This window comes from Convolutriloba macropyga, chromosome 7, assembly GCF_964194025.1.
Source record: "Convolutriloba macropyga chromosome 7, txConMacr16.3, whole genome shotgun sequence".
Lineage (NCBI taxonomy): Eukaryota > Metazoa > Xenacoelomorpha > Acoela > Convolutidae > Convolutriloba > Convolutriloba macropyga.
The window spans coordinates 18,642,249-18,668,276 of NC_134474.1; the positions used below are offsets into that span (position 1 = coordinate 18,642,249).

Here is a 26,028-nt window from a genome sequence, read left to right on the forward strand (position 1 = left end):
TATCAACTTCAACTAGTCCACCTAAAAACTGTTTTTCCTTTCCTTTTAGCCTTGCCAAGGTGGCCTGCTTGTGAGCTGAAAAGCTCGTCAGGCAACCTGCTGGATGACCTTGTTGTTCCGACCCCACTTGTGGGGGAAGGAACTATATACTCAAATGGGTTTTTTTTTTTTTGTTCAGTGAATTTTGGCCGATCGATATATTCGTCGTAGAGAAATGTGAGTGGTATCATTAAAAAGCTGGTCCAGCGTAGAATTCAAAAGTAAAAAGATTTTTTTGAATTTCGTTTTTTTCGAGGAGTTATCGAGGATTGAAGTTTTGTGTGAACAATGGGATCTTTAGCATGTTTGTTCACTTTTAGTACAATTTTCTTCAAACTAAGATCTTTTTTACGAAAACATTAATTCAAATTTCTATAAAAAGAATAAATTTTGAGTTCGTAAAAGTTGAATGCAAGGCGATAGAAAGACTAGTTCTGGTCTCATAGGGAAGTTCACTATCAAAAAAAAATCGAACTCTAATTGAGAGCCCTTTTTTTAATAAAACTTTTCTCTTTTTTGCTTTTTTAAGTCACCTAGAGACAAGTCACATTTTATATCGACGTTCTATTAATGACAAAACTCCTTTATAGTCGAATGAAGCGCAATGAACAAAAAACGTCGTTTTCAAGGAATTGCTCATGTTTTTTTTTGGCTTCGATTCTGAGTTTTCGTAATTTTGAATGAAATTTTGAATTTCTTTTTGAAGTTTTACTATTTTTTTTGGAGTCCTATGGTAGGGATTCATTGACTAACAGTGCAATATGTTCCATAATGAGCATTAAGTGAACATGTCTATTTCATTGAGGGGGCGGCTAATGGCTGTTAAGACTTAAAAAATAATTTTTCGAATTTTTTTTTGAATATTAAAGAATCATAATCTTATTATAGTGAATTGTAAGTCAGTCCAGGGGTGAGAGCACCCTCTTCCTTCCTACTGCAACCAAAATTAAACTGGTTAGCGGTTTTATCTTCTATCTATTGGTTATATGACTTCAATGACAAAAAATTTCAATTTTTTAAAATTTTTTTTGGATTTTTACGTATTATTGGTTACTTTTGAAATCTTATCACATTATCCAAATATTGACAGTTCCCATTAGCTTAAAAACGATGTTCTGTGGATGACCATTAAAAATTTTAAACAAAAATTTATGGTTTAAATGGCTTCGACACGTTCTTCTTGCACTTTTCTAATGATTTTTTGGTTTTCTCCTGTTTTTTTTGTTGTTTTAATAGTCATTATACTTACTGTGATCTCATAATGAATACCTATGCATGACAAACATAAATGTACTGCCACCGGGGCATCTTTGAGCGTTTTTATTGACTTCCGTTGAAAGCTATTGAATTTAATGTCTGTTAAAATAAAAATCATTTTTCGAAAATTTTATTTGAACAAAAACAATTCCTAAATTTTTCTTGAACTGTTAGTGAGTTTCAGTATTGACTGGACCCACTTGCTTTTTACTGCGACTAAAAATATTCTGTTTAGCTGTTTTATCTTCTAGCTATTGGTTATATGACTTCAATGACAAAGATTTCAATTTTTTTAAATTTTTTTTTTGGATTTTTTGAATTATTGGTCACTTTTGAACTCTTTATCACATTATCCAAAGATTATTGTAATCCAATTGGCTTAGAGAGGACGTTCAGTGGATCACAGAGAAAGTTTTCAGAGAATAGCTAATGGTTTAATTGTCTTCGACACTTTCTTCTCGCATTTTTCTACTGAATTTTAGTTTTTGCTGTTTTTGTTATTGTTTTCTGTCATAAGACTTATTGTGATGTCTTTTTAACTATCTATGCATGACAGACATCATTTTCCTCCCTATGGGTTATATCTGAGCATCGTCATTGAGCTCCGATGAAAGATTGAGTTTACTGGCTGTTAAGGGTTTAAAAATAATTTTTCGAAACTTTTTTGAAATTCAACCATTCCTAATTTTTTTTCGTGAATACTCTTGGTCATTGTTGGTTCTAACAGAATCCATTTCCGTTCTACTATAGCCAAAATTAATCTGGTTAGCGGTTTTATCTTCTACCTATTAGTTTTAAAACATCAATGCCACGAGAATTCATATTTTTTTTGGGTACTTTATTTTGTTTTTCGATCCTTTTGAAATCTTATCACATCATCTTACTGCTGAGAGTCCCTATTGGTTTAGGGAAGAAGTTCAACGGATCATAAATAAAGTTTTCAGGGAAGAGCTTATGATTTGAGTTGCTTCGACATTTTCTTCAGGCACTTTTCTACTGAATTTGTGGTTTTTGCCTCTCTCTGTTGTTGTTTTCATAGTCATTAACTTGTTGTAAGGTCTTATTGATGAAATACGATTGGCAAAAAAACTTATTGTCCCCTCGAGGCATCATTTATTGTATATACTGGCTTCCGTTGAAGGCTAATGAATTTAATGGCGTTGATAATACGTGTTTTCCCGCAATTTTCGTGCGTCTAATGTATTTGTTTATATTTGTTGATTTTTTGAAATTATATTGATAAAAAAGGTTTTCCCATTGCTCCTGAAAAATTAATTTAAAATTGAAGAGTGTTTAGTGAAAAGTTCATTTTTTTAATGCCTTCGACCCTTTTGTCGCTCAATTTTTTTTCCTGAATTCGCTGTTTTTGTTCTTTAGGTAGCCGTAAATTGCTCACAGATCTCATAGGCTTGTAATTGAGGACTGAATGAATGATGTTGCTCAAAACATTCAGTATATAGCGAATAGGTTCCTTTCGTCAAATTTAACTTCTATTCATCAATCAGATGTCCCATCGAATTTCGTGTATTTCAAGAAATAACATATATATTGATATTATGTGCCACTGTTGTTTCGTTTTTCTGAACGTTTATTGAATGGCCATTTTTTGCGTTTCTTTTTCTCTTCCTTCAGAACAATCGCGTAATAACAGATCCCAATGGTTTTTAAATGTGGCCCAAGTAAACTTATTTAATCTTTCAGTATAAATCCTTCAACTGAAATAGCAGAAATAACAACTGAATTAAAAATACATATTCAGATGATAGCTATTGATTTTAATGGTAGCAAAGGTTTGTGTTTTCGCAAATCGTTTGTAATTTTTTGAGTTTCTCTTTAGTTTGTTTCTATGGCATAGTCTGACCACAGACGGGTGCTTTTGGTTTTGTAATGACTTTTTAGTAATTTATCAAGGATTTTTTTTATTAAAAACCAATGTTTAAGATTTTTGAATTTTCTTGGTGCAAAAAATGTTGATTAATTTTTAAGTTTCGCCTCACTGTTCGTTCTTTTTGTCGGCTTGTTACCTAGTCTCGTTAAGAAAACTTTTCATCTGCTGTATAGTTAGTAAAAGGTAAACTTGTGTAGTTAAGGTTTTATCTGACTGCATTTTGACGTTGTTACCAGGTGCTTTTAAATTTAGATATTCATTTTTTGCCGCCAAAATTTTGTTGGTGCTATTTTTTTTTCTAGTCTCTTCAATGTCAGGTCACGTTGGTGCTGTAATGAAGCATGGCATTAGTAATTCAATTAGTAGATAGAATGTGTAACGATTGTTTTAAACTCAAACATCTATTTTTGTTATCTCTTGATTTGGTTGACATTTTAGTCAAAAATGTAGATGAGCTCGGGTCGGAACATCATGTGCGAACGCACATTAACGAGCCGCCTTGTTATATGATTGATCATCTTTTGTATTATGGTCTCCAGTAAATTCAACTTCACAACTCATTCCACAAATTAAACTTAGTTCAGAAACCTTAATATGATTACCTAACTGACGCTCGCTCGTGAAAAAATTTGAAAACTGAATCGCAGTCAATGCATTCTTCCGTCAGAGCTCAGATTGAGCGTCATTTTTAAAATTATTGCAACTTACAGCCGGAGTGGGTCTGGGGCTGTCTTCTGCACCAGCGTTTTGCACTCGCTTTAAAACCTCAGTTCTGTTTCCATCAGCGGTAGAATTAGAAGTGGCTTTTTCTGCGGCTTGCTTATTTTTGCTATTTAGATTCTTTAAAAACTGCTGAACATCAAAACCTTTCTTCTGGTTTTCGTCACTCACAGACGAGAAGAGATTTTTCTTCGCTTCGTGAACTGTACTTTTTGGTGTTTCAACCTGATCGGTTGATTGCGACTCTTCATTCTCATTGGCCAATTGACTGTCCAAATTTTGATCATTTCCCAGAAGTTTGCTGATCACAAACGAAGCTTCCATGTAGCTTTCATTTAACCTAGCAGCCTGAGCCGCTCGTATTTTCTTTGTGCGTTTCAACTGCACTTTCTGAAACTCATATTTGGGCTCATCTTTCTCAGCATTCTCTGGTTCAGAATCTGAATCTTGAGGTCTGGGAGAACCGTTGGCAAATATGTCCAAAAGCTTGGCAACTTTCGGACCAGGTGATCTGAACTGATTGCCTTGCTTACCTGGCGACTTCCCATTCGACTGTTGTGATTGACTATTGAACAAGTTTTCTTTGTCATCCGAGTTCATTAGAATTTCATTGTGTTCAGCCATTTTAACCTGAAAAGACCAACGCTTTCAAAGAGGTTATAAAATGTCAACTTTTATATGCCATTTAAAACGAACACGAGAAACACTTAATTTTTGTAATTACGGAATTTTAACCTTTAATGGAGTTCAAGCCATTTTTAGCCCTTCAGTTAATTGGATCCCGAAATGAATTAGAACTTTAATGCCTCCCACAACGGGGAAAAATTAGCACCAACTGAGGGCAAAAAGAGTCAGGCAAAAATTTTGCGTCAACGTTCTACTTTAAAAAAAAAGTCCAATTAATTGCTCGTCCATTTAAATGACGACTTTTAAGGCAACGAGTGTCTCTACTGCCGTGGTTGCTATATACAATAATAATTGGTTTACAGGCGCCAATACCATACCTGTTCAATTTTATATTAATTCAATCTGCCAAAGTAGGCACCAAAAATAATAACAGCAAATTTTAAAAAATGTCATGCCGAAAAGACAAAATTAATGGAAAGAGGCTCGGTGACACGCGCTTGAAGATTTTGAGCAATCGAAGTCAGACTAGACTGTATGTGAAATCAATAGGCTATAATAAATGGAAAAGATATAATAAATAGTGGATGTTTTTTACGAGAACAGGGAAGTTAGCGCATTCATTTACGGGAGAATGCAGGAAATTTAGGCAGACCAAAGTCAGAATGAAAACTTCAGAGGCAAATATGAAAATAATATATCCAAAAAATTGGTTTAAGACTTGAAACCGAAAAATTTAATCTCACTCCGCCAAATATAAAACAACTCACAAATATGTCATTGATGTCACTATATTAGTATATGGGCAATATGGGCTAATCACTTAAAAAACTATTTTGAAAAGGTCTTTTAAAAACTAACTTGCCATATTTTTGCGTTTAAATTCTGTTTGTCGAAGATTACATAAATTTTGATTAACTAATTTCAACATTTATTAATTGAGCAGCTCCTATGAAATCTGTTAGCTTTTTTCATTTTATGGAAGAACTTTTAGGGAAACAAATAAGGCTCTTCACAAACACCATGTTCGATCGAAAATCGAGAACAAATTTATATTTGATTAATTTTTAGCTATATCTATGGACTCCATCTAAGACCGATTTTCTTTTCCTAGCAACATTCTAATTCCATTTTTTGTTTTCGAACTCGCGTCAATATCATTTTTCAACGAGACCAAAAAAGCGCATATAAAATTACTAGCAGACCCCTACCAGGAATTTGATAGAGTGGCTTAAAAATCACGAAAACACCACAACAAAAAATTATCCAGTATCATATCAATTCTGGTACTCACAGAAATTCGATTAAGAACATAACACGGGACAATTACAACCGTAGATCAACAGAAGCAGGCGTACTTAACACAAAGTGTACTAAAGTTGCCAACCCTGTGTTTAAGTCTAGTTAAACTAAACCTCTCGCATTGCCAATATTATTATTGATTAAAAAGCGATTTCAAGAGTGTCAAAACAGAAACATGACAACAAAAGGAATGTAACGGCGACAAAGAAACGTTTTTAATTTGATCATACATCTTTTTCCACTGGAAATAAGAAGATTTACGTTCCTCAAAAATAAGGACTGTTTTCATTTGTCGTGACGTGGTATCTAACAGCACATTTACTGAGAAAAATTTACAAACAAAAAAGAACCAGAAAAAAAATGAAACAAACCTAGAGAAAATAAAATATTATACAAATGGTGAGATGACGACAAATACAAAAGGAAAACGAGTAAAAGAGATGAGCATCAAATCTAAATTTAGTAACGAGAAAAAAACCGTTGTTCAAAAAGAATGCAAAAACAAACGAAAATAAGAAAGCAAGAAAACAAGTGAAGTAAATAGGAAACGTAAAAAAAAACTGGCCAGCATAACGATAGTTCAGGAACTGAAAAATGTTTCAAAAATTTCTACTTTTGATGAAACAAAGTTTGCACAGAAGATTTTGCTTTTCAAGTTTTTTTATATCAGTTCATTTCACCATTGAGATGTTTTATCCAGCAACTTCCAAAAACTATCTCAAATTTTAAAATAGCGTGAAAAATTCAATCTGAGCATTCGACAAAAATGGCTCATTTAATCGATGCGATGTATAAAACATAAAATTTATGTCAATGTCACTCCAATAATTGAAAAGACATTACATTGATTCAAGTCTTAACTTTTGATTCCCCGGAAAAAAAATGCCGAAACATTTGTTTGTCTTTTTATAGACGCAAAAGACATTAAAAGCAATGTCGCAAAAAGCACAATTCGCAATTTGAGGTGAAATAAACAATTAAATTACATTAAGTTAAATGAGCAGTTACAATTAGCAGGAACAATTTGAAAAATGTTAAAAATTGTCTAAAGGCAGGAAAAACTCATGGAATAAATTCAGGCAGGATCGAATTCCTCTATGCTAAAATTAGCAGGAACAGTTTGAAAAAAATGTTTAAAGGCAGAAAACTCATGGAATAAATTGAGACAGGGCCGAATTCCTCTAAGCGTAATTGCAACTGAAAAATACGCGTGTAGGACAAAACCTCACTGTGTCATTTGGACGAGAACTGATGTCCAGGTAAAGTGTACAGATAAATTTTGACAACAAAAGAAATTGGTTTCTCTGAAACGAAAGATGCAAGTAGCCTTTTGGTACTGCAGAAAAAAGTAAGAAAAACGATCATTAAAGAAATGACTTCCCTTTTTCATATGAACAACTTGTTCTAGCAATACCGAGAACCTCAATTTTAAAAACTTTTAAGATGTATTTTAGTAATTGGAAGCCCTTGCGATAAAAATTGTTGCTCAACAAGTTGACAGATGCACATCTGCTGAGAAAGATCTTTAAATGCACATCTGCTGAAAAGTGTGGTGTTCAAAATATCTTCAAAATATATAAAATAGCAGCCATGTTGCAGGAGAATAGATCCGATAGCGCTGTAAAGATGCAGTATTAAAATACCAATGCAAAAAATGAGAACTAAGAAAAGCGTTAGAGAAATTGGATTTTCAACGAAATGCCCCTAACTGATTGTACTGTAATGTTAAACGAAATTTAATAAGAGTGAGATACCCTTCCTTGACTGCAACATCTGCCATTAACGTTTGCATAAGTCAGTAGAGGACAGGAAAAATCATTTTGAGAGTGATGTAAGTGATTAGTGACCACAAAATTAAGTTATTGAACAAAAAGCTGGCTAGGCTGATTTGAAAAAGCCAATCTATGCACAAAAAATAAATGAATGGAAGAAAATTGAAGCCCAATAGAAGTGAGCCTATTGAGTAAATCAACTTCCCACGAAACAAAGGAGGAGAAGTTTTGAGCGCACTTACTAAGTTGGGAAACATAAAAGACAAGACCAACCAGAGCATGCGATGTACCCTTACTGCAAAATGTTAATTGAAATAATTTTTAGGTAACTTCTGCCGTTTGGAGGGTTTGAAACCGCAACCTCCGATTTCTAAGCCAGCGAACAAGCCACAGCACTATGATTCTTCAGATTGTTTTTCTATAATATTGAGCTATTTCGGAATAGGTCACAGAAGTTACTAAAGACTAATCAAATTTGTCTGCTGATAATGCGCTTCCCTTACACATGCTCCTCAGAGGCCTCTTAAAATTTCCTTCAGTATCTCATAAACGTGCGCTTAAACATGCATTTTTCTTTAGCTAATCATGCATGTTAAGTCAACGATGGATCAAAAATTACCCATGTATAATTCAATTCTTTAATAATTTCTTCCATTATTCTTTAATAACTACGTTGCTGAAACGTACAGCTTAGCTGAGCTGCACAAATGAAAGCTTAGAAAAGTTCTAAGATAGTTGCTAAGCAAATTGACGCCTTAGGGCTTTACAAGTTTATCCTGAATTTTCTGACGAAAAATGGAATCATTCAAGCGTGCAAAAGAACATTCTAAAACAGACAACGGTCAAACTTCTGCAGAGAAAGACTCACTGTAAAGTTCTACTTTTTAAAGGTCTCTATTATGAATACAAAATCATTAAATTTCAGAACCAAGATACGCTATGGTACCAAAGATGTGAACCAGGATTTATGCGCATTGCATATCGCAAACGCTGAGCATGAAAAAGCGTGAAATTGGGGTATTTTGAGAGATTTGATTGTCGTTTTCGCAACTTCAACAGAAAAGATGGTCAAAACACTTTGTTTCTATAAACGATAAGCTAATAAGAACCTTCTATGATCTAAAAAGCAAAAATGCATTTCTAGAACTTTTAAGAAAAACTATTGTCCTCATTGACGACAAATTCTTCCCAAAAAAGAGCAAGAGGTAGTGAAATTACCAGCATAAAGTCAGAACTTGAGCAGATGAAAACTTTATGAGCAAATTAGAAGCAGCGGTTCTGAAAAAAATTACATGGAATAGAACAGAATTGACTCGACGCCAATGTAGACATCTAGACGCTGTGTAGTTTTTAAAAAGCTACAAGTTTAACGACGTGCTAATAGACATTGGTTGGAACTGAAAACATTGTTTCATTAGATGTTTTGACGTTTTTCAGATATTCGGTTGTACGTGACTTATTGACATATACTATATCGTAAAATCATGTGGTTTTATGTATCATCATTTTGAGGAAACGTAACAAACACACCTGATGCTGAGAAGCTAAAAATCTCGGCGTTTTTTTGTTAAACTAGATACCTTAAAAACCCTTTTGTAAACCTTGAAAATTTAAAAATCTTTAGTTTTTAGGAATCAAAATGTCTTTTTTTCGCAGCAACAAACAAGTAAACAAAAATTAGCATTCGAAAGCTAAAAAACAAACAAAGTAGAAGCAAGTTAGTTATCTCTCGTAATTTTGAAAAACCCCAGCTTAACCTTTGAATAATAGTTGAACGGTCTTGTGTCTTGTCATTCACTACACAATGAGTGACAAAAAAAATCTGCATAACTTTTCCAGTACATCTTTGAAACAAAGAGGAACCAAAAATCAGATAAAATGTGCTCATTAACAATTGTTTGTTATTAGGCTACGTTCCTTTTAAGAGTTATATCAGATATAGAAGTAAAACTAAATTGCAATATTTTTGGAACGTTTGTGTCATACACCCCCCTCATCTCATTCGTCTCCTACTTGGTAATGCTCGGCCCCAATTTCAAAATAAGGGAACTTAAAAAGGGAAAAAGTTTCGCTGATGCGAAAAATGTACATTCAAGAGGGCACCAAGTGCTGAAACGAAAAGCAAAATTTTGATTTCATTTTTCATAGGCGGCGATGAGCACCTACCTTGGTGTCACTTGGCTACTTCGCGGCATCAAAAGAATTCAATGGTGAACTTACAAATGTGTCTATTGTAGTTCACCTATTCTCCAGAAAAAATAAAGATGATATTTTTAATTTGTCAGTGGAAAAGTCATTTTCAAACGTGCCCATTTTGCACAAGTTTGATTTCTCACCGAAAAAAGGTAGGTATTTTAAATGAGGCTTTCATAATTTCTAGAAAATTCAGTAGAAAATCGCCTACTGACTACAAAAATTCCTTTTACCTATTCGAGCTTTCGTCTAATATCAGATCCCTCATACGCAAATATCAAACCAAGGAAAAATATCAAGCAGCCTACTGTTGCATTTGAAGACATTTTCATTCAATTTTTGAGCTTACAATGTTTTGCACATCTGATTGTTCAACTTCGGCAGATTTAGGCAAATAGGGTTCCGCATAATGCACACCGCTGTAAACAGAAAAGCAAATCAATTAGTTCAAATTTTGAATACCTTTTGCTTAGACCGAATTTGAATGAAACAGTGATTACTCCAAGACAAAAAACCTATGTGAAATTGTTTACAAACATTTAACAATGGTATGCGCATTGGCAGGGTCACACAATTGAACCCTACGATAAAAAGAACCAATTTTATTTTTTTAATAAAAATTCAAAACATGCTTTTGAATATAAAGTAGCGAAGTCTTTGTAAATCAGCAAGTAGACACTGATTGACAAAAATGACAGTATTGTTTCAGCATTTTCAATTTCTCTAGATGAACCCAATTCTCCGTAAGGCCGTCACTTCACTTCATAACTGAAAAGCATTACTTGTTTTATCCTCCTGATAATATCATCATTAGTGTTAGTTTTCATTTAGGTAGTCAAGACAAATGGAGAACAAAATTGCGGTTATAAAAGTTTCATGCGCACTGAATCGGTTAACAACACCCTTTCAGCAGCTCTGCACAAAAACAAATTGCATTTCTCGTGCAAATTTTAACGGAAACTAAAGCTAAATTCGCAACGATTGCGCAAAAAAATTCTTACACCGCAATAGCTGCCATTAAAAAAATCCGCAATCATTAAAAATGGCAAAACCTTTTTTTCTGATTTGTCCTAATTTCAGATAAACTGAAATTTGAAATCTAATACTCCGACAGTCGAAGAGAATACTTGGTAATGACTACGAGCAAGAATCCTAGTTTTGAGCAAGAATCCAAGCAAGTTTGTCAAAACATTTTTTGGCTAATTTTGTGTCTCAAACATCTGCAGCCTTTCTTCGACTGAGAATTTAATGCTCTAGGCGTATCCGTTGTGCCTCTTCATACAATTAAAACGCAGACATTTTCCCACTTGGGCGTTTCTGGGTTCACAGATATCATCTCCGGCATTATCAAAAAACACAAAAAAATGCTTACCAATTATGAAGCAGTTCTAGTGAAATAGACCTCAACACTTTGAGTTCAAAATTTGTGGAAAGCTTGAGCATTTCCTGTTGCAACCAGTAGATATCGCATAACTTGAGAGCAAATATGCCAAATTTTTCCAAAAAACAAAAATGAATTGACACCAACTCACAGTTTGTGGACAAGGCTAATGATCTATTGCAAAACTTTGCCTATTCTTTTCACGGTTACCTGACAATATACCATGTGCGCCAATATACCAAGCCACTTTCAATCTTATTTCTGCCACCTTTTAGCGTAGTATTAGCAAATAGAGGTCGCATTGTTTGTCAAATTAAGTTTAACTTAGTCTTCATTGCTGTTTAAGAAATGAAAATCGTTTTTGGCGTTGATACTATGAGTTTTCATAACTTTTTTTTGAAAAAAATGATAATTTGCAATTTTTGGGGTTTTCTTTTGCTATTGTGTCCGACCATCGCATTAATGGGAAATAAATGAGGAATCGACTGTCACATTACTGCCGTTGGAAGAAGGCGCCACTGATTATCGTCAATATTTGAATGAATAGATTGATTTTATAGGCTTCGACACCGTTTCCTCAGAAAATTGAATTGTGTTTTTGATTTTTGCTGTACTTGTTCCTTTTGTAGCCCTGTGACATTGTGGATAATGGCAGATCTTAAGCGGTTTTGTTTGAAGGTTTGATTGAAGCTAGTGAACGGTTTCAGTTGATAGCTAATGGCTTTCACGACTTCGAATTTAATTGTTTTCAAAAAGTGTAAAAGTAAATTTTTCTAAGTCTGCCCTTTCTGTTTTCTGTTTAATTGTTTTTTTTTGCCCAAGAAATACAGGTCACATTTCTTTTCTTTTCAAACGCAAGTCATTTGGTTGTGCTTAGTTTTTATCTGATGCCATTTTGAGCTTTTCATTAACTTTTTTTAGAAAAAAAAGAGACAATGAGTTTTGATCGTAAGTACTGCTTGTTGTTTTATTTGATTTGTTGTTTGCCTTATCTGTTACTCTCCTTAATGCCAGGTATCATCGGCCCTTTAATCTGTCATTGTTTAATTTGCACAGTAGTTCGAGCTCAAAGATTTGAGCTTAAAAAATGTTTCTCATTTGGTGGGCAATAAGTCAAAAACAAGTTTGATCGCGGTCGGAACATTGTGCTAACGCACATTTCCGTGCCCCCTTGTTCCATTAGAAAATTAGTTAGATTAAAAGGAGAGAGTGCGGACGTAAAACATTGACTGCAGTGAAACAAAAGCGGAATTATAGATAGTTTTGGACACCAATTAGATTGACTGCAGATAATAAACACACTGAACAGCTGACAACGCAGACTATTATCATCAACAGAACAAACTTTGAGAACGATTTATCACAGATGAATTTTATAATGTAATCAGGATCTGTAAAATAAAGTTTTTTCAACAACGCCTCGAGAAACACAATCAATAATAATTTATTCATGTTATATCACAAAAAATTGACCTAGGAGTTGAAATAAAAAAGCTGAAAATTCTTAACCGGAAAAATTTCTATCTTCGTTAGATATACAACAAATGGGAGATCAAATATAATTTAAATTAGATTCATTTAACTGAGTGGTTTGTTAAAGTAAATTCTTTAACGGTTTAAATGTTCCAAATTTTAAAAAATCTTGACATTAAGATAATTTGTGCTCGATAAGTTCTCTCCTGGAACACTTCGCAACACCAAAAAATCAAAAATAACAAAAAGCTTTGAAATATATAAAAATGGCTATAGAATATGTTAAAATATACTGAGAAAGATTTTAGCTCTGGAAAAGTTGGAAGTTCTATAAACTTAACCTTTCCTCAAAAATAACTCAAAAACCGCCTATTCAATTATTCTACAACCTATGGGCTTTCTAATAAAACTGCTACACCCTTTGTACAAAATTATCCATAAACCAAAATTGATTGAACAAACCCTGCGTATAGACTTTCCTTCTTTACTCTTAAATAAAATATAAATCAGTAAATCAGAAAAAAATCTATCAATCTTAATGATTCTCCGATTAAGAAGTTAACACAAACATTTCAGATTTAAAAAGACAATATATTTTTGAAGCATAAATACCAACAGCTGGTCACTATTTTATAATTGAACAAAGCAGCAGCCTCTAAATAGCACAAAATGGTCATAACATAAAGAGGAAAAAATCTAAAGAATTTACAGTCAAAAACTATAATCATGCTGAAATAATCATCCTGAAAAAAAAACATCGAAATGTTGCACTGAAAAAGAGCAGGACAAAAATATTTGATACCACCGTCATTTCAGAGCAATTAAAATATGTAGAAATCTCTAGCTTGCATAAAAACATCAGTTTGACTTAGACAGGAATCACTAAATGATTTTTTTAAAGCTAAGTTAAGGTCCCTCAATTTTTGGTGCGAGCATAAATTTAATTCCTTTTAGTATAAACGTAACTGACTAAACGTCGGAAGAATTGCTCTCGAACGACTAGTGGGGGCTCTAATCAATTGCAGCCTGATTCAGTCGGGGGAGCCTAAATGCGACTAAGAATAGTGGGCTTCAAATAACCACATTAGAGGTTAACATTTACCACTAATAAGATCTGAAGTGAAAAATGGCACCAGTTTCGACGCACTTTTCATTTGACTTTTAGTATTAAATTGCCGCCAATTGAGTTCAGCTGCTTGAAATTGTGATTGAGAGAGAATTTTAGATCACGCGAAACGCAAAAAGTCAAGGGCGTAGAAGTCACTCGAAAAGTCAAAACGGTCAAGCAAAAATTTTGCATAAGAAAGACACACACGTTTACAATAATTGCTTCTCTACGAGAGCAATTAAAACGACCAGAAAGATTCTTAACAGTTAAAGTATTAAAAAATCAAAAACACTTTCACAATCATTATTGTCAAATGCTTTTGACTGCATTAAACAGAGGGGTTATAGGAAAAAAAACCCTCTAGGTCATTCAATGTTTTTGTCCGAGCTTTTTTACGACCGACGAATTGCTCTCGAACGACTGTCGGGGCGATATAATTTAGAGGGGGTATAAACTACAGAAATCAATGTGTGCACAAACTTCCGACGATGTTGGGGTTCAAACCACCGATCTACCGGATAAGAACCGGTGACAAAAACTACTGAGCTACACGAGGCATGTTTGGTAACCGCTCACAATGGATTTTATTTTAGCAACAGACTTAATTTGCAAATAAGAGCAATTTCAATCGCTTATTAAAATCAAAGTCAAGGGTAAAAAAGTTAAATTGAAGAATGTTCTCGTAACAAAAATTTTGCATAGAAGGCACACAAATTCAGGAGGAATTAAACATTATTACCATTCAAATACTGATAGTGATGTCACCATCTTGATTATCCTACATTAAAAAAATCGGAATGTTCATTTCACTTTCGCAACGATATAATATACTCTTTTCCCTTCTTTTAACATTTTCTGCTGAAAATATAATAAGTTGATTTGCCCTGAAATTAACAAGTTACCCCTAAATTGTGTTCAGGTTGTTTTCTTGACAATGAAACAGCACCTTTTTGGGTCTCTTCATTGTTGAACAAAATTTGCTTCATTTGCTTTAATTACACTTTCAAAGAACACAAAAACAAAGCCGAGCAAAGAGCTCTCCCTAGTTTTGAAAAAGGTGCCGCACAATAGGATTAAGCTGAACCAAAAAAGGATAAATGACGTCTAATAAAATTTCACGTCATACAATCAAAGCGAGAGGAAAACATTACAACTGGGAGAAAAAATCATTTTGGGATCAACTGCAATATCAGAGGCAACAATAAAAAGAAAAGCATGCTTGTTCCTAATTCCTATGCATTGTTAATGCGCGGTATGTTAACTCGCTAAACATGAGCCCAGCATTGCAAATTGCGCCTAGTTAGCATGAAAGGAGAAATTTCTAATTTATCTCTGACTAAGACAAGTCAGACTTGTAGCTAGCTGACTAACTGAGTAAAGTCAACAACCTTTGGTAGTTATTCATGGAACACGGATCTAGATCGGTAAATGCTCCATTTATATCTTACCGCAAACGGGTCCCATAAACTCTTAGCCGACAAATTCAGAGGTCGAAGTTTAAAGGACGATTAATTTAAGGACGATTAAATTCTAGATTCTAGATTTTAAAAATTTTAAATTTTTAGATTCACACTTGTGTGCAGAACCGTTAAACCATTTATTAAAAAAAATATCAAAAACTCGGCTGTTGAAATTAGATTTTTAGGAGTCACCGTTTTTAATAGATGGTGCTTAAAATGTTCTTATTTGAGACAACCCCCCCCCCCCCCCAAAAAAAAAAATGAAAACCATTTTATACCGAAGGAAAGGTTTTTAGAAGAATTTTAAAAAAGAATTTTGGAATCAAAATAATAAATACTTTTAAAAATTCGGCTAAGTGCAAATAGTGGTTTTCGTCTTAGTAATACGTCCAGTAAGAACTGATCACAATGCTCAGTTAATTTAAACTTCTACCCTCTAGCTAAATTTCAACCCGTTTCAAACTCAAAAGCGCGCCCAAATTTGAAAGCTCGAGCCAATCGGATTGTTGAAAGACAATCTGAAGATCTTGCATGAGTTTAAAGCAACACAAAGACTTAATTGTTAAATAAAACAAAATACAAAAGCAATCATTCGGAAAAATATACACAAAAGCAAATACAGCAAAATGAACCAGCACTTCTTGTATATAGATAGAAACATAGGCACCTGTATATAATATAATATAAACAAACTCGAAGGGATTTTTTAAAACAATTCAATTTTCTGACATCACAAGATCAAGATGTTGAAAAGGATTCTACTCCTTTCCAGCCCTCTATCATTTAACCCCGCAAACTTTTTATCTCAAAACCCTACGAATCTCTTACTTTTTACCCCAACCCTAGGTATCCATTATTTTGAGTATTAATTGTACTAATTTAAAAGAAGGAATTAAAATTTGGAAATGACAGAGGCATGAAATAATTGGGATTAAATGATAGTGCAAAATAGTAGGGGTGAAAATGTGGACGCCGTTGAAATTATCCCTTCAGAACTTGTAGATAAGAAATATAAATACAAACATGTAGATAAAGAATATTGCACATAAATAGGTACAGAAAGGCGTTAAGCATTCTATCGAACATGAATGCTAATGGAAACAGTTTCCGCATAGGCAGAATACAGACCAAAAGCAAAGTAACAATAAATCACATATGAGTTCATATCAAAAAGCACATATGAGATCTTGGAGTCTCTACATAAGGCTCAAGAACCCTCCAAAACTTTGACGTTCAAAATCCCGCATTTTTTGGCGTAACACCCAAATGACGGTGTTTTTGGAAATCTGAGTGGCTTTTATATTGTGGCAATTTATTCTTAACCTAGTGAAAAATTGTGCGGCCTAGTCAAGGAAAATTGCACGATTGAGCATAAATATGAATTTATCTCTAATTAATCCGGATCTATTCTGTCCCCCCCCCCCCCCCTCCAGTTTTATATGCCCCATTACAATTTATGAGTTGTTATATAGCAAATTACTATGTAAATGTAAAAAAATTAGCACGTGCGCCTGGGGGACGTAAAAGATAGGGTCTTTCCCATTATAGCCCCCCCCCCCCCCCCCCAATCATGGTAAAAATAACATAATGGGGGCTATAATTTCCAAAAGATATAAGCCAGCTAAGATGGGGGGGGGGGGCTGAATTTAGAGGGTTACAGCTCGCAAATGTCAAATACTCAATTTAATGAAGTAAGGCGCTGTTTTATGGGGTTAACAGTTCCTGGAAAGAGTAAGAAAAATATGAAACTAAATTCTAAGACACGGCATGTTATAAGCATGGTCATCAATCAATATTATTTAGGAGTAAAAAAGCAAGCACAAAGGCGTTCCAGGTTTTTACATCAATGTTAATGACAAGAACTTGTTGGCACGTGTATAAATACCTTTGCACACCTTAAGCGGCAACATAAACGATTGAATAAAATATTACACAAGGAGATAAAGATCTATTCTGCCACCTTCCCCGGCTCAGTGGGCTTTTACTCGCCCCGTTTACATCCTAACTTGCTATATAACATATAATTTGTAATTGCGGGAACAAAAAACACTGTAGGGGGGGGGGGGCAAATAGATCCAAAAATATTACAAGAGCGCAAATGAAGAGGAATGAACATTATCACACGGATTTTATCGCCATCAAATAGTTATCAAACGCCGAGGCGAAGCCGAGTTGTTGAATAACTTCGAGGGGGCAATAACAACTGAGTGGTATTGTTTTTAATCAACTCTCGTTGCGATTACAGCTGCATAAGTCATCCCACATTTAAACTGATTAGAAGATTTTTCCCAGCCACACCTTACATAGCAACAGTGGCGAGAAACGAGAGGTGAAAAGATAGTAATACCAAAGCAGACTTTCGCCACTGTTTCCGATTTTTGTAGAACTCATCGGGCAATAACAAGTTATTTCATCGGTAAGTTATACAACTGCTGTTACCGCAACCATGGTTGATTAAAACATGGGTTTGTAACAGACTGATCCTCATGATCAAAACCAATTGGAAACTCGACAAAAAGGATAACTTAATCAAAGGTAAGCAGTCGATCAAAATTTACACTCCTTTATCAAATGTTGACACGTCATCAGCTAAGGTTTATTTTACAAACAATTGAAATGTAGGAAATGTACACATCACCACAATCTAGAAACAGTATCACCCAATTCGAAGAACTGCCCTGTGTTATGTCATCAATCAACAAGCACAAAAATCAAATTTCAATGTCGCAGCTCAACCACGAGTCACGTGACAATAATCAGTTCTTCGAATTATTTCAGTGAAAACACAAATCATCAATCTCAATGCTAAGGACAGAAACTTGGACGATCCAAGAACTAACTTTGGTAAAGTAGTCCCATAATGCAGGCATTCGAAAAACACGCAAAACTTCCGCACATGAGAGCACTCAAACCCAAAACTGAGAGCTCCTCAACCCTATTAGGTGCCAGCGCTCCAATTCCTCCAATTTGGATTCCAAGAGAGGCAAAATTGGCAAACCCACACAGTGCAAACGTCGCCAAAACCGATGAACGGTCACTGATTGGAGGTTCAAGCTTACTCAGTTTGTCATAAGCAACCAACTCGTTAACAGTCGTTTTGATTCCAATAAGTTCCGCTACTTGGAAGCAATCTTGATAGTCAATGCCAATCATGAACGCCAAAGGAAAGAAAAAATAGGATGCCAGAGTTGCGAAGCTAAGGCTCTCGATTCCAACCAGGTTTCCTGACCATTCGATGATGTAGTTGACCATTGCACAAAGCGATACAAAGGCAATAAGATTCATAGTAACGTTTAAAACGAACATCACAGAATCGCTAGCTCCTTTTGCAGCTGCTACAAAAACATTCCTAAACTTGACAACTTCCATTTGTTGCATCGAATTGATTGTTTCGCTTCTATCTTTCGTTTCGGGGTAAACTATTTTGGAGAACACCAAAGCAGCTGGAGCGTTCATAACAGAAGCTGCAATCAAAGATGACGAATCGATACCCATACCACTGTAAACAGCTAACACGGCTCCAGCTACAGTGGCGAACCCACCGGTCATAACTGCATGTAGCTCAGAACTCGTAAGATTAGGAATCAAGGGTTTGATCAATAACGGCGCTTCAGTTTGACCCAGAAAAATATTGGCAGCCGCATTTAGGGTTTCAGGAGCCGAAGTTCCCATAGTTTCGACCATGAACAACGATATAACTTTGATAACAGCTTGCATGATTCCGAAATGGTAGAGAACATTAGCTAAAGAACAGTACACTACAATAACAGGTAAAGCATGGATGGCAAATACAAAGTAATGATCTCCACTTCCAAGTCCAATCGCTGTCGTTCCATTGGTTCCTTTGTCAATAATCCCTTGTACTAATGGACCGAACATAAACATGCTTCCCTCTTTAGAGAACTTGAGTATCAAATGAACGCCTTCACTGAGAGCTTCAAAAATCGATGCGCCAAAATCAGTTCTTGTAATTAACAAAGCCATCAGGAACTGTAAATTGAGCCCACACAAAATGACACGCAACGAAACCTTGAGAGGGTTCCTTGATACGATCCAGGAAAAAGCTAACAGGAATGCCAATCCAAAAGTAGACACCAAATTTCGGGGGTTTTCATAACACGCTAGCCCCACGAACACCAAAACCATCAACCAAGATAAGCCCAAAACAACACACTTGAAGAAATTCCATTTCCGACGAAGTTTAACATCATTGGCAAACTCACAAAATTGATCTTTCCACGATTTGAAAGTTTTCGTGTTCCTCGCAATTTGGATAAGTTTGTAAACAGCAAACACAGAAAGCACGATGGTCAAAATCAACGATTTTTTGATGTTTCGTTGGAAAGCAAAGGAAAGATAGATCACAGCTAACAGGGTAATTACACATGTGAAAATTCGTTGAAAGAAAGGACTATTGAAGAAGTTGACAATATTTGTTCTCACTGTCAAAATGCAGTGACGTCTTCTATTGTGCACTTTGTAATCGGAGGTCTTTCTCGACAGATTTCCTTTTTCTTCGTCCAGGCTGGATTCTCCTAAACCAAAACTCACTAGTAATCATTAGACGAACTACGGCGGGTATCTGTATAGATCCTGTAAAATTCTTGCAAGTAGCGGTTATCTGCTAATAAGAGAAGTTGGAACGGTTATCTGCTAAAGTTCTTGTAGGAATCTTAACCAGATAACTGTCCCACCAGATAAAACATTTGATCAGAAATTGAAATAGTTTGATAGAACATTGTGATTTGTACAATTTTCAACAGTTCTCGACTAGGATATCCATTTAAAAATTTGGTTTCTTCACATTTTTTTACTAGGTTTCGGATTTAGAAACATTTGTCGTTGTTCGGGTCATTTTCATTCTTTTTAGTAGTGTCTTGAACCAATCCAGTTGATATCCAAGAGTGACGGTTTTAACAACTCTACTGAAAATCTAAAGCCTATGGCCGGAATCAAATATTAGTTCTTCGATGGTTTTATGTGTTGTAAAATTAAAAGGATGAGAAAGCACATTAAAAGGATGAGAAGGCACAGTGGGTGGGGGGGGGGTCTGAGAGGGGTCAAACAGCAGCAAAAGTTCACCGGGCTCAAAATATTTCCAAAACAAGTTCACTTGGCTATACTTAGATGACAAAATTATTTCGTATCAATGTATTAGAAATCGTCGAGCAAAATTCAATTTTTTGACGTTATAAATTATTACTATAGATACAAAAATGCATATTAAAAGAAAGCAAAACTCAAAAAATATATGAAGAGTAATAAATTTTTTTTATATACCTGATGTCGTCGGAAGCTCTTCGGCCACTTGTGCACCTGCTGCCTCGGCGTCTTTGACGAAAGCTTTACTCTCCTCGTCATAGTCGTCTAAGGGAAGGTTGACACTATCCCCCGGGGAGCTGCCATTGCTACTATTACTAGAACCAGAACTCATCGAGACTAGCTCGCAATCATTCAGTCCTCACTCTGAAAATAACACCTAGTTATCAATCTCGATGGCTCAGCGGTTTCAGAAAACATAACCGACAAACGTTGAAAGAATTCTTCTCGAACGACTAGCGGGGAGCTCTAATCTACAGCAACTTGCTTCAATCGAGGGGGATGAGGTTCCCTAATGGACAAGCGTACTAAGAAGTTCACTAAAAAAACTTCATATGACGTCATTAGAGGTTATCATATACCACTATTGTTTGTTGTATAAGTGAAAAGATGACACCAAACAAGGCACACTTTTCAATTGACTTCTGGCAATGAACTGCCGTCAATTCAGTTCAGCTGCTTAAAATTCTAAGAATGATTGAGAAATTTAAATCACAACAAAAGCAAGAAAGTCATAAGCGCAAGAGTCACTAGAAAAATTTGCATAAAAAGACATTTACAATAACTGCTTCAAACTAAATGCTAAATGCAGAAATATAATTAACAGTAAATTAATAAAAACTATGATAGCTTTGCAAGACCTTCGCATCATTAGTGTATGCTATCAATTTTGTTTAAATCTCTTCTGAGCACTAAAACTTTCCAAAGGTTTCCAAAGGTTTCGAGGAAAGTTTTATTCAGATAGCGAAATTCTCCTCTTGCCTTTTGGCAACTAGAATTTTGCATCAATTGCAAATACACTTAATAGTAACAACACTACACTAATACCTTAGAAAGATAACATTCGCCGCAAAACGGTAGTTTTAAATTCCTTACACGGGAAGGGACATGAGAACTAGATCCTTACTTGGGCCATTTGATTTGATTATTAGTAATAAAAGGGCGTCTATGAGTTGGGCTGCTTAAAATTGTGAATGAGAGAGCAGTTCAGATCACAAAAACAAACGCCAAGGGCAAATTCTCAACTAGAGTTTATAGATGATCCATAGCACTTAAGTTCAACATAGAAATACCCGATTAATAGTTACAAACAGGAATCCTGTGACAATATTACATCAAAAACTTTCCACGGAAGTATTCAGATAAAAAATTTAGACTGTTGCTCACTCACTGATTGCTTCACAGCAATCAACAGTAATCTAAAAACCCTAACAGAAATAATTAAATGTTTTCATTCTAGTTAATTACATGGCACAATATTAACTGACAGCGCTTAACTGGCGGCGCTTAAACAATTCTGAAAGTTTGGGCTTTGGATTTGATCAAATTTTTAGCATCAGAGATTTGCTTGTTGCATAATGCCTACTGGAACAGCACAGAAGCAATCTTAAATTAAAAAGTTATTCAATAATTTTGGAGGATGGGAACCGAACGACTAGAGCCGATTTCATAGACTTTAATGATAGAATTACAGATTGAAAATTGCATTGAAAATCAGAACAATTGAACGCTAAAAATTTTGGCGATAATAATTTCCAGGTCGAAACTTTTCATTTTTCTAGGTTGTTTATTTTTGGTTGAATGCTGTAACTTAAAAAGTCTCACTGAATATACTATATATTGCTCTACTCAACAGAAAAAGTATTGACTAACCTGAACGTGCTTAAAAATTGCTTTAAGACTTTCAAACTGCTGTGTAATAGCGTTCGTTTGAAGTAATAGCATTCGCTCTTGTAGTAAGGCGAGACGAGTAAATAAAATAAAACTGACGCACATGTACGCGACTTTAAACTCAATTCATACCACCGCCGACTACAAAAATTTTATTCTATATTTACGCCTACCATCAAAAATGCTCTTCATGGATGTAACATTCATTCCAAATATGGACTATTAACGTCACAAGATTAAAATCACGAGATTAATCTGAAATTCAATTTACATACAATGACATAAGATGAAATCGTATAACGCCATTCTCAAAAATCTTTTAACCGAAGAGCTCCTTTAAACTCATAAAATTCATTGGCTTAAGTTGAATAAGGTCCATCAAGAGAATAATTGAAAGCTATAAAGATATCGACTCTAAACAATCTGTCAATAATGTTCTGATTATACAATGTATGATAATGATGATATCAAAAATTGAGCGATGAAACTATGAGAATTAATGACTATATGCATTGCTACTATTACTAGAACCAGAACTCATCGAGACCAGCTCGCAATCATTCAGTCCTCACTCTGAAAATAACACCTAGTTATCAATCTCGATGGCTCAGCAGTTTCAGAAAACATAACCGACAAACGTTGAAAGAATTCTTCTCGAACGACTAGCGGGGAGCTCTAATCTACAGCAACTTGCTTCAATCGAGGGGGATGAGGTTCCCTAATGGACAAGCGTACTAAGAAGTTCACTAAAAAAACTTCATATGACGTCATTAGAGGTTATTATATATCACTATTGTTTTAAAGTGAAAAGATGACACCAAACAAGGCACACTTTTCAATTGACTTCTGGCAATGAACTGCCGTCAATTCAGTTCAGCTGCTTAAAATTCTAAGAATGATTGAGAAATTTAAATCACAACAAAAGCAAGAAAGTCATAAGCGCAAGAGTCACTAGAAAAATTTGCATAAAAAGACATTTACAATAACTGCTTCAAACTAAATGCTAAATGCAGAAATATAATTAACAGTAAATTAATAAAAACTATGATAGCTTTGCAAGACCTTCGCATCATTAGTGTATGCTATCAATTTTGTTTAAATCTCTTCTGAGCACTAAAACTTTCCAAAGGTTTCCAAAGGTTTCGAGGAAAGTTTTATTCAGATAGCGAAATTCTCCTCTTGCCTTTTGGCAACTAGAATTTTGCATCAATTGCAAATACACTTAATAGTAACAACACTACACTAATACCTTAGAAAGATAACATTCGCCGCAAAACGGTAGTTTTAAATTCCTTACACGGGAAGGGACATGGGAACTAGATCCTTACTTGGGCCATTCGATTTGATTATTAGTAATAAAAGGGCGTCTATGAGTTGGGCTGCTTAAAATTGTGAATGAGAGAGCAGTCCAGATCACAAAAACAAACGCCAAGGGCAAATTCTCAACTAGAGTTTATAGATGATCCATAGCACTTAAGTTCAACATAGAAATACCCGATTAATAGTTACAAACAGGAATCCTGTGACAATATTACAGCAAAAACTTTCCACGAAAGTATTCAGATAAAAAATTTAGACTGTTGCTCACTCACTGATTGTTTCACAGCAATCAACAGTAATCTAAAAACCCTAACAGAAATAATTAAATGTTTTCATTCTAGTTAATTACATGGCACAATATTAACTGACAGCGCTTAACTGGCGGCGCTTAAACAATTCTGAAAGTTTGGGCTTTGGATTTGATCAAATTTTTAGCATCAGAGATTTGCTTGTTGCGTAATGCCTACTGGAACAGCACAGAAGCAATCTTAAATTAAAAAGTTATTCAATAATTTTGGAGGATGGGAACCGAACGACTAGAGCCGATTTCATAGACTTTAATGATAGAATTACAGATTGAAAATTGCATTGAAAATCAGAACAATTGAACGCTAAAAATTTTGGCGATAATAATTTCCAGGTCGAAACTTTTCATTTTTCTAGGTTGTTTATTTTTGGTTGAATGCTGTAACTTAAAAAGTCTCACTGAATATACTATATATTGCTCTACTCAACAGAAAAAGTATTGACTAACCTGAACGTGCTTAAAAATTGCTTTAAGACTTTCAAACTGCTGTGTAATAGCGTTCGTTTGAAGTAATAGCATTCGCTCTTGTAGTAAGGCGAGACGAGTAAATAAAATAAAACTGACGCACATGTACGCGACTTTAAACTCAATTCATACCACCGCCGACTACAAAAATTTTATTCTATATTTACGCCTACCATCAAAAATGCTCTTCATGGATGTAACATTCATTCCAAATATGGACTATTAACGTCACAAGATTAAAATCACGAGATTAATCTGAAATTCAATTTACATACAATGACATAAGATGAAATCGTATAACGCCATTCTCAAAAATCTTTTAACCGAAGAGCTCCTTTAAACTCATAAAATTCATTGGCTTAAGTTGAATAAGGTCCATCAAGAGAATAAGGTCCATCAGAGAAAAGATATCGACTCTAAACAATCTGTCAATAATGTTCTGATTATACAATGTATGATAATGATGATATCAAAAATTGAGCGATGAAACTATGAGAATTAATGACTATATGCATTGCTACAATTTCTCACGGAGAAATTGGAAATTTGTTTTGAACATGCACTGGATAATGAAATGTTCTCAAAAGCACTGTATTTCAAACACGAAGAGTAGCTTCCAACATGATCATCGTAAAATTCTCGGAAATAAGTTCAATAACAATCAAACATGAATTATATTAAATTGAGTTTCGAACTCAATTAATTTTAAATAAATACGTCAAAAGACAAAGATATTTTCAAAGTCTGGACTTGGAATAGTACCCGCGACCATATTACCAAATTAAACCAGTCTTAATGATTTAAACATTTTTAACTGCATTTGAAGGCAGTCAAAATTTCTCAAGTTATAATTAATAAACTCTTATAGTTGCAAAACTTGCGCTTGCGCAATAGTCAAACTAATTTTAAAAACAAAAAAATTGCTGCGATAACGAACGATAACTTAAGAACTCTGCTATGTTGACAAAATACATAAACATAGCCGGTAGATTGCCGAAAAAAGACGCCGCTGAGGCGCTTGATACACATCGGGAATGAAACAGAAAAAAAAGAGGAGATAAATTGAACAAATTTTATTTTCAGTGTCATAAATTGTTCCAATTTGGCGTGCAGCTTCAGTTGGATTCTAAAACTATACTTAATTCAGCTTCCAGACTGAAAGCTAATAAGCTTAATACCAATGTCAGCTAGCAAACACTCTAATGAACTTTGATAACCTAATTCTAAATGACTTAATGACCGGGCTTTATCGGTTTATCCTGTCTCTTTTGATTTTGATCTTTTGACTTCGACAGTATTCACCACATTGCGCAATTGAATGCGTAAAAGAATTTAAAATCCATTCAGTTGAAACAGTGAGTGAAGTAAGTCAAACGTAAAAATCGTGGCTCATGTAAAACGTTATCAAAAAAAGTGAAAAGGCGAGCGCCTAAATAATAGCCGTTGAGAGGCTAACGGCTGCTATTAATCATGGATTTTTCATTTTTAAATACACTATAAAATTTCGATGGCCTGTTTTTTACCATTTTTCTTTTAAGTCACTACAGGTTAACCCCGACTTTTTAACTCGTCTATACTGAAACCTCAGCATTGTTTCACTCCAAATTCAAGATTTCCATAATTGCGGATAATTAGGTCTAAATTTATAGACCACCCCATTCTTGGAGATTAAAATTGCGATGAAATGACAAAGGTGGAAAAATAAAGAATATTTACATCTCATTCTTTT

At 34.6% G+C, this 26,028-nt stretch overlaps 6 protein-coding genes across 8 annotated transcripts in view; 2 read left to right on the top strand and 4 right to left on the bottom strand.

Moving 5' to 3' along the window:
- The window catches only part of LOC142342661 (uncharacterized), a 147,040-nt gene extending 142,495 nt beyond the window's left edge, over window positions 1–4,545 (bottom strand). The window contains exon 1 of the mRNA XM_075394121.1: window positions 3,893–4,545. Coding sequence (XP_075250236.1) covers window positions 3,893–4,528 — 636 coding nt within the window. The 5' untranslated portion in view covers window positions 4,529–4,545. The remainder of the gene's footprint in view (window positions 1–3,892) is intronic.
- Window positions 1–26,028, bottom strand: part of LOC142342672 (failed axon connections homolog) — a 548,023-nt gene that overhangs the window by 250,173 nt on the left and 271,822 nt on the right. The gene's annotated exons all lie outside the window — the stretch shown is intronic.
- Window positions 1–26,028, bottom strand: part of LOC142342673 (failed axon connections homolog) — a 546,280-nt gene that overhangs the window by 248,430 nt on the left and 271,822 nt on the right. The gene's annotated exons all lie outside the window — the stretch shown is intronic.
- LOC142342670 (cleavage stimulation factor subunit 1-like) overlaps window positions 1–26,028 on the top strand; it is a 518,885-nt gene that overhangs the window by 245,428 nt on the left and 247,429 nt on the right. The gene's annotated exons all lie outside the window — the stretch shown is intronic.
- LOC142342671 (RNA-binding protein Musashi homolog 1-like) overlaps window positions 1–26,028 on the top strand; it is a 452,119-nt gene that overhangs the window by 245,428 nt on the left and 180,663 nt on the right. The gene's annotated exons all lie outside the window — the stretch shown is intronic.
- The window catches only part of LOC142342666 (putative transporter YutK), a 280,988-nt gene continuing 271,817 nt past the window's right edge, over window positions 16,858–26,028 (bottom strand). Inside the window, exons 1-3 of one of the 2 annotated variants that reach the window (XM_075394133.1) lie at window positions 22,190–22,290; window positions 20,498–20,683; window positions 16,858–19,752 (exon numbers count right to left, since the gene is read on the bottom strand). In XM_075394133.1, coding sequence (XP_075250248.1) covers window positions 18,053–19,752; window positions 20,498–20,651 — 1,854 coding nt within the window. In that variant the 5' untranslated portion in view covers window positions 20,652–20,683; window positions 22,190–22,290 and the 3' untranslated portion in view covers window positions 16,858–18,052. Of the gene's footprint in view, window positions 19,753–20,497; window positions 20,684–22,189; window positions 22,291–26,028 lie in introns of those variants that run through there. The other variant, XM_075394132.1, reaches the window with a different exon arrangement.